We start from the raw sequence: 13,223 nt of genomic DNA, 5'->3' as shown, positions 1-13,223 counted from the left end.
TTTGAGTTTTTTTTTTTTCTTTCTTTATTTGTTTTGAATATTATTCATGTTAAATAATAAGGAAAACATATCTATCAGTCCCTATAAATTTGACATTTTCTATCAATTAATTTGACTTTTTTTTTCAATATTTCCTGGCTCTTATTTTTCAAATTTTTAATTTTTATCATATTGATAATTCTTATAATACCAAAAATACTATGATCTCCCCCGTCATTTGTGTTCACTTTCTTTGCTCATATGTGTGAGATGAGCTAACTATAGATCTGATTTCGGTTCAAAACTGTCGGTTCTGATTTTATAAACTATAGAACCGGAACCGAACTATAGTCTTAAGGTTCCGGTTCTCGGTTTGGTTCTGGTTCGGTTCTAAATAATTTAATTCTGATTAATTAAAATATATAAAAAATTATATTATATATACTTTTTATTTAAAAAATAAAAATAGAACGGGAACCGATGGTTCAGGTTCCGGTTTTCAACTCATAAGAACCTTAACCGGAACCTTAAAGTTCCGATTCAAGGTTCCAGTTTGAAACCAAAACCGTTTTTACGGTTCTGGTTCGGTTCCAATAGTGGTGGTTCCGATTTGGTTTTACAGTTCGAACAGGGCTTCCCCTGACGAGTTAAGCTCACATCGTGTTGCATACGCACCCAAGAGATGAACTCGTCCCCTGATTCTAAGCTATAAGCATACTAATGAGCTCACCAGACTCATACTGTGAGCAAAGTTAGAGGTAATTTAGTAAAAATTGAATTTTATTTTTTTTAATTAAGATATAAAGAAATTTTTTTTTGAATAAAGTGGATTAACCACATGCATTAAAAAAGTAGAAAAAAAAAAAACAAAACCCCACAAGAAGTGGCGAGAGAGCAATTGAAAAGTACAAGAGAGACAAAAGAAACAAAACAAACAAAAGACCAACACCAAAACAACACTGAAGAACAGGTCACTCAGGCCCAAAAAGAGCAACTGGAGACCACATCGTCAAAACGAACTACTCCGTAGGAACAATGTCAATCCCTATCTGTCCACCAAGGAACTGCAAACTACGCTTGGCCGTAGACACAGACCCTTCCAATTTTGCTTTTTGGCATCTGGCACTGCATTTATCCAAGACAAGAACATATAAATAACTTTCAACAACACAGACTGATGAACAGAATAAGCATTGTTAAAAATTCGAGCATTTCTCTCGAGCCAAACATGCCACAATAAAGATCTAATAACAAGGTCCACGGCATCCTTGATAGGTTTTGGAATAAGAGTTCGCCAGCTCCCCCACAATTCTTCAACAGAGCGAGGAGGGGGTGGAAAATGAAAGCGAGCTGCAAGGAAAGCCCACAATCTAACAACAAAAGGACACAAAAGGAACAAATGGTCCACAGTTTCAATATCCGCATTGCATAACACACAAGTAGCTGTCGGAAGTTTATTGCAGCCTCTAGCAGCGAGATTACTCAGAGTAAGAATACTATTATCCCATACGAGCCAGTTAAACAAGATGATTTTCTTTGGGCAAAGGGAGTTCCAGATTGAGTTGGTGATTCCACAGGTAACGCCACCATGAATGAGACAACTGTAAAGAGATTTGACAGAAAAGATGCCGTTTGAAGTAAGGGCCCACTTCTTGGTGTCTACAGCTCCGAGAACTACAAGTCCAAGATTTGCGACTCGCTCTGCTAACTCAATATGGTCAGATTTGAACTGTAAAGAGATTTGACAGAAAAAAAAAAATTTAATATAAAAATTCCTTAATTTTCTGTATGGATAAAAAGCCTCTCCTCTTTTATTGGGTTGTTGTTAACTATATAGTATAATATTTAAACTGCTGAATTTTATGGTTCATCTTTAAAAATAAAAATATAATATAATATAAAGTGGCCTTGAGTATTTACCTAAGAATTTTTAAGGGCTTTTTTTTTATTTTTTTTAAATAATTTTTGGGATTTGGTCAGAAAAAGATGTTGGAGTGTACTTATCTCTTGCTTTCCTTTTATGTTGCTAATATAATGACTCTTAGAAGAAAATATTATGAGAATTTGAAAGCATAAAAACTTGAAATAATAAATGATACTATCATAGTGCTAGTGCTAACCATGATTATATATATATATATATATATAAGTTTTTAAAATAAAAGTGGAGCATAAATGAGTAATTTAATTGTTTATCATGATTGAGAAGGGAATTGTGTAATGAGGATTCAAAGACTTAATCAAGGACTGAGCATGGCTCTCTCTGTTGGATTGGGTTGGCATTCATCCACATTTGTGGTCCTTAGTTATCAATATTCCTTTTGAACTTGAATTAAAATTCTTTTTCATAAAAAAATTAAATAAGTTTAAAAAAATGAAAATCAACCCTCACTAAATTTTTAAAAAAGTAAAAAAAATAATAATATATAGATAGATAAATATGAACAATTTACTTGTCATGTATGCCCTCCATTTAGGCTGGCTAGAATTTGAATCTGTCTCTTCAACAAAATGAATACCTTATTTTTAAGACCAAACGATCGTTGGCTGCCTATATATATATATATATATTATTATTATAAATATTGTTCATTATAAACAATAACTTAAAATGGTATAAATATTTATAACTGAAACTCAAATTTTTAAAACTATTTATTTGTTAATAAACCTCAAAATTATATATATAGGGTATGAGTATTGGAGTAAGATAAGATTCAAAGAAGTTGAGTCATAAGAGATTTATGATTTATTAACTTATAAATCAATATATATATATATATATTGGTAACTATTAGCTTATACATTTTATGAAAATAAAGATATTTTTTTTATTTCTTAAAATAAATAAAAATGACAAGGTAAACAAATAATAGTTTAATTTTATCAAAAAATTTTAACTAAATTTTTTATAATAATAATAATAATAATAATAGTAATAATCTGGAGATGAATACGAATAAATATTGTTTTTTACAAGATTATATACAAATTTTTATTTGTACACATGGTCAAAGAAGAACAAAAAAAATTCCAAAAAAGAAAGGGAAAAAAACAAAAGTTATTGAAAACTAAGGTAGGTCCTCTGATGACGTGGCAAAGTGGGTGGGCCCGTGGTGGCGCGCTTTTCCGCCACCCCGCTCCTCCCGCTCCTGTGGACCCCATCCAAATACAAAACTCATATACAAGTTCTGTTTCTTTTGTTTTCTTGGATTTTTTCTACATATTGTTTATTATGTTTCCCCCACTTTCAATAATTGCATAAATAAATTCAAAATTAGAAAAATAATAGGAGACCCTCCTATTTTTTCAATTTTATTAAAAATAAATAATTTTTTTTATATCATGTAATTTTTTTTTATTTACAAATTCAATCAGGGCATGTAGAGTCAAGGGTTGCTCACACAAGGAATTGAACTTCCAGCCTTGTGATCTCACCCGCTAACACGAGGATTGAGCTGTAAGGCCGCATCATAAGGGAGGACCCATTATCATCATTTTATTCAGCTGTTTTAAACTTGGATGATGTGAATTAAGAAATAATCTCAATAGATTAAGAGCAAATAAACAATCCCCAAGCTTGCTAGATTAAGGAGAGCAACCTAAACAAAGCAAAAATTGCAATCACACAAGGCATCAGATTTTTACATGGAAAACACTTAAATCAAGGGCAAAAACCCACGGATCAATTTTAACCAAGCCAAGCTCCACTATGATTAAATTCAGGATACAAGAGAGTCTCAAGAACGAGCACAAATCAGAAAAATACAACTTGACCAAAACAATATCTAAAACAAATCTATATTGGAAGCAAAAGCAATATTCTGCAGCTTTCGTTCTGACCCTCATATCTCGAGCTAAGAGAAGCCAAATCACAAACCGTCTAGTGGAAATCAAGCTCTACAAGTCCAGAACATGCCCACAAAATTTCAGCTCAATCGGACTTCGTTTGACCCTCCAAACACCATATTGAAGTTGCTGCCCCTGTCAAATCCAAACCTGAGAAAATTTGCAGTTTTTTTTCCCTTTGCAGCTGCTATATCTCTCCAGATTTTTTCACTCACTCAACCATGATATGATGGAAAACACTTAATAAAGTGAACCCTAATGGGCTTGGACCATTTGGGCTTTTCTCCACATAAGAAAGGAGCCCAATACCCAACATTGGGCACTGAAATTTCATATAAATACTTTTGCAATGAGGGGCAAAAAGAGTGGCATATAAGAGAACTATAAGAGTGGCGGGCTCGTTAGCTTCCCTGTTACTAGACGTAAGGGGGATGACCTTAACTTCTCTGCTACTAGACATAAATAAGGGGATGATCTCACCTCCTTTAGTGTGTATGCAGTAAAAAGAGCGATCTTGTCGTTGTACCGACAAAATAAAACTATTTTTAATATTATAAAAAATATCAAAATATTGAGATTTTTTTAAAAAAAAATTTTGTCTCAAAGGGAAACAAACAAAAACCTCCTTTAGTGTGTTTGCAGTAAAAAGAGCGATCTTGTCCTTGTACCGACAAAACAAAACTATTTTTAATATTATAAAAAGTTATCAAAATATTGAGGATTTTTTTTTAAAAAAAAATATTTGTCTCAAAAGAAAACAAACAAGAACCTCCTCTAGTGTGTTTGCAGTAAAAAGAGCTATCTTGTCCTTGTACCAGCAAAACAAAACTATTTTTAATATTATAAAAATTATCAAAATATTGAGAATTTTTTTTAAAAAAAATTTGCCTAAAAAAGAAAACAAACAAAAACCTCCTCTAATGTGTCTGCAGTAAAAAGGAGCTATCTTGTCCTCTGTACTCAAGAAAACAAAAACTATTTTTTTAATATTATAAAAATTATCAAAATATTGAGAATTTTTTTTAAAAAAAAATTGCCTAAAAAAAAAAACAAACAAAAACCTCCTCTAATGTGTCTGCAGTAAAAGGAGCTATCTTGTCCTTGTACCAGCAAAACAAAACTATTTCTAATATTATAAAAAATTATCAAAATATTGAGACTTTTTTTTTAAAAAAAATTTGCCTCAAAAAGGAAACAAACAAGAACCTCCTCTAGTGTGTCTGCACTAAAAAGAATGGTCTTATCCTTGTACCGGCAAAACAAAACTATTTTTAATATTATAAAAAATATCAAAATATTGAGAATTTTTTTAAAAAAAAATTTGTCTCAAAGGGAAACAAACAAGATGGATTATATATATATATATATATATATAAACTTAGTCTATATATCATTATATGGAATTATAATAAGAAATCTACAGATGTAATCCTAGATAAATTATAAAATATTAAACGAATAATAAGATGAAATGATTTTTTTTTTTTTTTAATAATAACTAAAGTGGAAACATATCTAACATGGAGTGCTTTATAAAATTTTCTAACCCCTTACTCTTTGCAGTAATTTTTTTAAGATTAAAATGGTACAAAAAATTATTAGCCTTTTATTGAATCAATCCCCATAGATAAGTACCCAACTTAATGGAAAGATTGGTCACATATCACAATCAAAAATAAAGAAAAAAATATTTTATCATATATTAATATTTTACAATAATAATTCACATTAAAAAAATGAAGAAAGTCTTGGATCTAATAATGCCATGAAAAATGTTAGAAAATTTGTCTAACAATGAATGCAATGATAGCACAAAGTGAAGCAAAGTTCAAGAATGAATGGAGTGGAAAATAAAGAAAGAGTTTTGAGAGGACAAAGCAATAGATTCAAAGGCAATGTGAGTTTGTTTAAGGATGAATGGGTTAGTAAAGAAATCCAATAGCACTTTGGAACTTTTTTTTTGTTTATTTTAATTTTATTAATTTTACTTTTTTAGGGTTTTTATGTTCCCTTGAATCTTTACAGTTAGATTTTGTCATGAATTATGGGACCCCAACTTTCATTGTCTCCAAACCAAGTTGTCATTCTTCTAATTGGTGTTAATTATATGTTGCAATTGATGATTAATTGGATTGAATTTTTATTTAACTTTAATTATGTTGTTAAAGTTCTGTTTTCATTATTTTTTGGATTTTATTTTTACTTGGAATTTTGAACCAATATATCTGCAATCATGTGTCTTTTTTTTATTTTTATTTTTTGGAAAATGCAATAAAAAAAAATGGTAGGTAGGAGGAGCTGATTTTTAAAAAATTTATAAATTTTAGGATTTTATTTGTTAGCAACATGAGCTGGGTTTGAGATGTATACTATTCTATATTGGTATATATTGAAAGTATCATATTTGGTTTTATATAGTTAGTTGAAATTTTACACAATTAATTTTTATTTATTTTAAAAATAAATCTGATTTTTTTAATTTTGTACAAAAATTAATTTTAACTTTGAGCTATCAAAATGGAAGTTGAGTAATTTCAAGCTCGAAAATCATGCTAATTAGTTTTGAGCCTTGTTCATATAGCTCAACTAAATCAAATATTAGTCGATTAATATTCCAGTTCAAATACTAATTTTAGTTAATACAATTTTTTTTACAAAATATAAACAAATCATACATTAAAGGCGTGAATTTAATTCCCTCAATACACCTGTTTCCTCATTCTATATAGCTTGAATTTTGAACCCACTTCTTCATGAGGATATGAAATTACAAACATTTTATGTAGATATCCCTGGTGCTAATAGACCAAAAGATCGTTGGCGTTTTAGTTAATGTGTATTATTATTATTATTATTATTATTATTATTATTATTATGTAAATATAAATACTAGATTTCACAATTCTTGATGATATTGGTTGAAATTTAAAAACATGAGGACTGGTTGGCCCAAAATTATTTAAAGCCCAATTAAAAGAGTCTGATCAAGAAACTTCAAAACAAATTAATAGATCAAGCCCACAGCCCAAAAAACTTGGCAATATATTTTTGCCATTTTTGTCCTTAAATTTAAACACACTTTATTTTAGTTTATAGAGAAAACTCAGAAAAGAACCTATAGGTCCCTTGACAAGTTTCAGAATGAACTCTAGGTCCCTACTACTTTCTAAATGGGCATTAAATCAGGGGACTTATAAAAAAAAGTTAACCATAAACAGTTAATGTTTTTAAATTACTATTTTATCTATATCATTATTTATTTATTTTATTTCCCTAACCTTTCATTAATAATGTCTCCCTCCATTTTTTTTAGTTGTAAATTTTATCTAATTCACACCGATTAAAAAAAAATTGTTGAAATTAGTTGATAACTTACAATTTATAAAAATTATATTAATTTTTAATATTACCCTCATTTAAAATATGCTTTAAAAAATATATAGTTGAATATAAATTATTGAAAGTTATAAAAATAAATTAAATATAAAAAATAAATTTTTAAGAATAATATTTAATGTTATATAAAATTTTTAAATAAATAAATAAAAAATAAAAAATAAAAAACTTCAAAATGTTATTTTCGTTGCTCATGTGGATGACTAGCATATATAAATATATATATATATATAACTGATAGTTATTTAAATTAAATATTCTCCAATTATCTGTTTTCTTATCTTCCACTCAAATCAAACACATGGCTTGAGAATCTTAGACCTTTGTTCCAATTAAAAGTTTTTTAATTATTCCAAAAGAAAACAAACTTGGTGACACATCCCACCATGACAATGAAAGTTATGAAACCACTTCATCTTGTCCCATCCCAACTCACACAATTAAAATAAAAAAAAGATGTATCTTTTTTTACAGTTTATATTCTAATAAAATGAAATTTTTAATAATAGATTGGGAGTTTTAATAAATAATAAATGTAAACTTTCTTCATAAATCTCTATTAATATTTATTTATCTTAAATTTCAAAACCTTGAAATTAAAACTAGTATTTTTTTAACAATTTAATTATAAAAATTTAAGGATAAAAAAAAAACTAACAATGCGTAAACATACGTAAAAAGCTTATGAACATGCGCAGAGAATGAAAAGATAGAGAATCAGAGAAAGAAAACTGAACCAAAATATAAAAAAATAATAATATATACAGTGATTTTGGGTTGTACCTTATCGATGAGAGGATAATTTTTTAAAATTGTGTACTCTATTTTTTTTTTTATGCAACACTATTTTTAAAAATTATTGTACATCTTATCTCTTATTGTATATTTAATAGAACCGTTGGATTTCAATCTGACGGTTGGGAAGCAACGTTACTAGATAATTCCTTCATATATAAATCTTGGAAATTTAAAATTTTTAAAAAATGAAATATAAATTAAATCCAAACGCCTCGGGATGATCTCAAGGATTGATCTAACCCTATCAACGGTGAAGATCTATTTTGGTCAGATCTAACGGTCAGGATTCTCCGACGAGGCCTAACCTTTCGACTTTCAGTGCTCCCGCAACCACGAGACGTTCGACTCTCTCGCCCTCATCTTCATCAATGGCGTCCTCCTTCCTCGCTGATTAGGGTTAGGGTTTGGGCTTTATCAATGGGGAGCGAGCTCAAGAGCCTCACTGGGAGCAATGGCTCCCTAGCGCAGCACGAGGACTCCCCACGCGGAGTCTCTGGGGCGTTCAAAGATGAGCGGCCGCTCCTTAAATCGGATTCCAACGCCGGAGTAGCCGAATCGACGGAGAGCATCGAGGAGATGGAGAAGAAGTACGCGCCATACGTCCGCCATGACGTCTACGGGACGATGGGGCTAGGTCCGTGGGAGACGAAGGAGAAGGTGCTGTTAGGGATTGCGTTGTCGATCCTCGTGCCTATCCGATTGGTGATTGGGATGTTGATACTGGTTTTGTACTACTTGATTTGCCGGATCTGCACGTTGTTCTCTGCTCCGAATAGGGATGAAGAGCAGGAGGACTATGCTCATATGGGTGGGTGGAGGAGAACAACGGTTATCAATTCTGGGAGGTTTCTATCCAGGGCGATGCTGTTCACTCTTGGGTTTTATTGGATCAGCGAGTCTCACCGGAGCTCATCAGATCAGGTATCATAGTTCAAACTTTGATGAATTCCTTGGAGAATTATGCCATCCTGTGATTAATTCCTGCAATATGAAACCATGCTATGCTAATTAAAAGTTGGGACTTTTTTTTTTTCCCGCTCATTGAACTGCGTCTGCGTTCTATCTTTACAGTTATTTCGGTGAAATTAAGTTTTTTGTTATATGTTTTGTTGCCCTTGGAGAAATACTAAGTCATTCGAAACAAACTTGTTACATTGGTTGTGCAAGCTGAGGAATTAGTAGCGACAATCATTGCATGAACCGTGTGAAGATAGGTTTAATGAACTAAATAGGCATAATCTGGTGTATAGGCATAATCTGGTGTATATCTAATGCCTTTGTATGATTAAGACACCCTGAAAACAATGACGGAGGCTTTTCGTGTGAATTCCCCCAAACATGATATGGGCGCTTTTGTAATGCACTCATCGTTAGTGCTTCAATTCGGTATTATTAAACTTTAACTTTTGGCTTGAGAAATGTTGATTACATGTAAAATTAATAAAAATTCAGTTAGCTTGTAAAGTGTTTTGACATTTTCAAAAATCTCAGTCTTGCATTGTAGGAGGACAACTATGAATGAGAATGCTATCCATTTTCTCTATCTTCTGATTATTACTGATAAAGATCTAGTAATGGTAATAGTTGTGCTTGTAGCTTTGTTGATGACCGTTGTCTGCTTTCAATATGGATTTCCATATTTTATTATCTGAATACAGTAATATATTAATTATTTTCTTATGCTATAAGCCTTTGGAACCACAAAATCATGCCTTTTTTTTATCGTTATATTTTTACTTTGTGAAGGGTGAAAGCACAGGATTGCGTGATGAATCTGAAAGACCAGGGGCGATTGTGTCTAACCATGTGTCTCATCTAGATATTCTTTATCACATGTCATCATCTTTTCCGAGTTTTGTAGCGAAGGTATTTTATGTAGCAGATTCTGATTATGATATCTGTACAGTGCATATTTAAAAGAGCTGATCCTGTTCTGACATTTTCTCCTGTGTCTTTTAATATTTTTCTGGATTAATCACTGAAGCGTTCAGTGGCCAAGCTTCCCCTAGTTGGTCTTATCAGGTTAGTTGGCAATGATCTTTTTCTCAAAATGATTCTGATGAAATTGTGATGACTCAATATTGGGTATTTTGATGCTTTTATGGTTGTGATTAGGATGATATGCCCTATTGATTTCTTTGCTGTCATGTTGTTGCTTCAGATTATAATTTAGCAAAATTTACTCTTTATTATTCTTTCATATGTGGAACCTTAATTGGTTGGATAGGGTTAATTACTAATTTTATTTGCTTTCAGCAAATGCCTTGGATGTGTCTATGTTCAAAGAGAATCAAAATCTTCAGACTTTAAGGGTGTTGCAGGTATATCAGAATTCACATTGAATTATTTCTTCCATGAACTCTTTATTCAATTATGTGTATATTTTCTGAATACTTGAGCCTAACTCATCTTTATGTTTTTGTCAATTAGTAAGGATTCAGGTTTTAAGTGTATGAGGGGTTTTATCTTTTAATTTTTTGACCCTGTTTTGATTTTGTTTTTCTTTTCAGAAAGACTCACACTTTTAATTATCTGTTTCCAGGTATTGTGACACAAAGAATAATTGAGGCTCATCAGAATGAGCTATCTCCAAGGATGTTGCTGTTTCCAGGTCAAACATATTTATCGTCAAATGGATTTTAATGTCATAGTTCCAATGATTGTATGATTATTTCTATTATTGCCTGTCCTCATCCTTTCCGATAGAGCTTCAGCTTCTTGAAGCATCTGCGTTTGTCGGTTCTGCAAATCCTTTTCAATACCTTCCATTTGAAAAATTTGTTGTTTTATTAAAATCATCATGTTTCTCTAAGATCAATTCCAACTTCTCATTTACTGGATATTCTATGTTGTTTTATTTGCCACTTGTTGATTTATGTCTATTATACTCTTATTTGATTTGCCCTGTTATCTGACTTGCTTTTCCTCTCTCAGAGGGTACGACAACAAATGGAGATTTTCTCCTTCCCTTCAAGACAGGAGCTTTTCTTGCAAAAGTGCCAGTTCTTCCCGTAATTGTGAGATATCCTTACAGTAGATTCAGTCCAGCATGGGACACCATATCAGGGGTGAGAAACCACTTGGCCTTGTATAGCTTTGGAAGTTAAATTTAATTCCCATCTTATCTGGTAAAATCTCTCTTTCTTGTTTGTTCAATTACACTGTAATTATTTCCTCTCCAATTGATGGATGTCTTAGAAGATTTCATTTATTGTTTAATCACACTTTTTTCCATGATTGTAGAACAAGTTTGAAGTTTTGAACCAGGAGAGTGACCTCTGCTGCCTGATGGCCTTTTGTTTTTTGCTAGAAAGATTAGAGTTAAGAGAACTGTATATGTTTTAAAAATTATTCATAATTTGAGTATGTGCATATCATTATTCTTTGCAAGTACTCACAATCTTGCTGCTAACTAGTGATTTTGAAATGCATTTGATGACTGCTTTCATTCCTCTATCAAAGGCATTGCCCTTTACACTAGCCAATACTATTGCTAAATGATTCTATTAACTTCCTTAAAACTTATGATTACATACTGATTATTCCAAATAAGCATCATCATGTTTGTTAAGTCCAAAGTTGATTAACCTTCCCGACCTGTACCTTTTATGATTGTCTCTGGACTGCTACATTCACACATTATAAACTTATTTTTATTTGTAGATATGATAGTTGTTATTTGCCAACTACATATAAGAGGATAGAGGGTCTTAAAAAAACTTTATGTTGAGAAGTTTATTGATATAACACTACATTAACCTAAACAATATATATGTTGAAACTGGTAAAAATCATTTGAGTGTTACTTCTTTTAGAATCTAGTCTTATTTATTAGAATACTATCTGCAAGTTCTTGAGTGTGTGACTGTTTCCTTTCAAATTTTTTGGCAGGCGCGTCATATCTTTTTACTTCTTTGTCAATTTGTCAATTATATGGAGGTGGTCCACTTGCCTGCTTACTATCCTTCAGAGGAAGAAAAGGAGAATCCTAAACTCTATGCTAACAATGTTCGAAAATTAATGGCTGTAGAGGTATGCCCATTGCTCTTTTCCATTTCTGTCCTAATCACATGAATACATGTAAAGGCTCAATAAATTTTGATTGATATCCAACCATTTATTTTCTCCCAACTTAACCATGAACTTAGACGTAACATACTAATTGATTATCAATACATGTGATGTCAAAGCTAATAATCCTAATATTATTATTAGGATTTGTTCTGATTTATTAATTGTCGTTTTTAGGGTAATTTGACACTTTCTGAAATCGGACTGGCCGAGAAACGTATCTACCATGCAGCGCTGAATGGTAATAGTCTACCTCGTGCTTTACATCAGAAAGATGATTGAAAACCTCTTGACCTCACTCACAAGACGTCTATAGTCAGTTCGAGTATATTTCATGCATTTACATGTATTCAGACATTTATCATTTTTCTGGTTTGTTTTAATCGAAGATGGGTGCTATGCATGTTCTTATACCTATAAACGTTGGTCATTGATGAAGAAACTTTATATCGATAAATCGTGTACAGATTTGGAATACTGGTATCATTTAATGAATCATTTACCGTTCTCCATATCCATAATCCATCGATTTTTCTGTCATATTTTTTTGTTAACATAATCTCTTAGATGAAGTATATCCTCATCAGGTTCTTGTTAATCTTGTGTCATCGTCTTCGTTGAATCTAAAATCATCTCTTTGGTCTTCTGCAGGTATGTTTTCTCAAAGCTAGTTTGGATTTGCGTACCTGTAAATGCTCCATAGATGACTGATTTTATACCACTAGGGAAAATTTAAAGAAAAAATATGGCTTGTTGATCTGTGCATTTCTTTTTGATCACCTTTGATCCTCATTTATTTTCAACTGATGAACTTTTGATAATATTCTTTCATTTGTCTGCTTCACTCTCTGTTACTCAAATATGTTCAAGTGTTTTTTGTCTCCCCAGAAGCATTTTAGACATTTGATTGTCCTAGCTCATCTCATCTTGATGCATTAAGAATACCTATGTTTTTTGGCTGCAATTTTTTTTATTCTGTGCTTATAAACTATTTGATCAACCTTTTTGAGAAGTAGTAGTAAATTTCTTGATAGGTCGCCAAACTATAGCACAGTTTCATTTTAAGGTCCAAATTTCAATTTGAATCAAAATAATTATCTAATTTTAATTTTGTTTAATCAAACGGTCAT

The 13,223-nt window shown here is 31.3% G+C and overlaps 1 protein-coding gene across 3 annotated transcripts; it reads left to right on the top strand.

Annotated features, from left to right (window-relative positions):
• The first annotated feature begins 8,336 nt into the window (after positions 1-8,336).
• LOC120273888 (lysophospholipid acyltransferase LPEAT1) lies at positions 8,337-12,974 on the top strand. Of its 3 annotated transcripts, none has more exons than XM_039280628.1 (9): positions 8,337-8,943; positions 9,769-9,888; positions 10,007-10,044; positions 10,279-10,343; positions 10,565-10,633; positions 10,957-11,090; positions 11,914-12,054; positions 12,271-12,334; positions 12,745-12,974. In XM_039280628.1, the coding sequence occupies exons 1-9, from the start codon at positions 8,440-8,442 to the stop codon at positions 12,762-12,764; spliced, it is 1,155 nt and encodes a 384-aa protein (XP_039136562.1). In that variant the 5' UTR covers positions 8,337-8,439; the 3' UTR covers positions 12,765-12,974. The 3 variants fall into 3 exon arrangements, with proteins under 3 accessions (XP_039136562.1, XP_039136563.1, XP_039136561.1); XM_039280629.1 differs by lacking the exon at positions 12,745-12,974 and adding an exon at positions 12,681-12,706; XM_039280627.1 differs by lacking the exon at positions 12,745-12,974 and having other exon boundaries at positions 8,339-8,943; positions 12,271-12,605.
• The last annotated feature ends 249 nt before the right edge of the window (positions 12,975-13,223 follow it).

This window comes from Dioscorea cayenensis, chromosome 12 (genome assembly GCF_009730915.1).
Source record: "Dioscorea cayenensis subsp. rotundata cultivar TDr96_F1 chromosome 12, TDr96_F1_v2_PseudoChromosome.rev07_lg8_w22 25.fasta, whole genome shotgun sequence".
NCBI lineage: Eukaryota > Viridiplantae > Streptophyta > Magnoliopsida > Dioscoreales > Dioscoreaceae > Dioscorea > Dioscorea cayenensis.
This window is presented reverse-complemented; position numbering and strand designations above follow the sequence as displayed.

Bases quoted from the DNA above. Each gene is read 5' to 3' on its own strand.
- LOC120273888 (XM_039280627.1), top strand. From the start codon at position 8,440: ATGGGGAGCGAGCTCAAGAGCCTCACTGGGAGCAATGGCTCCCTAGCG. The intron at 9,889-10,006 runs GTATTTTATGTA...TAATCACTGAAG, and splicing joins TTCCGAGTTTTGTAGCGAAG to CGTTCAGTGGCCAAGCTTCC. The intron at 11,091-11,913 runs GTGAGAAACCAC...ATTTTTTGGCAG, and splicing joins CATGGGACACCATATCAGGG to GCGCGTCATATCTTTTTACT.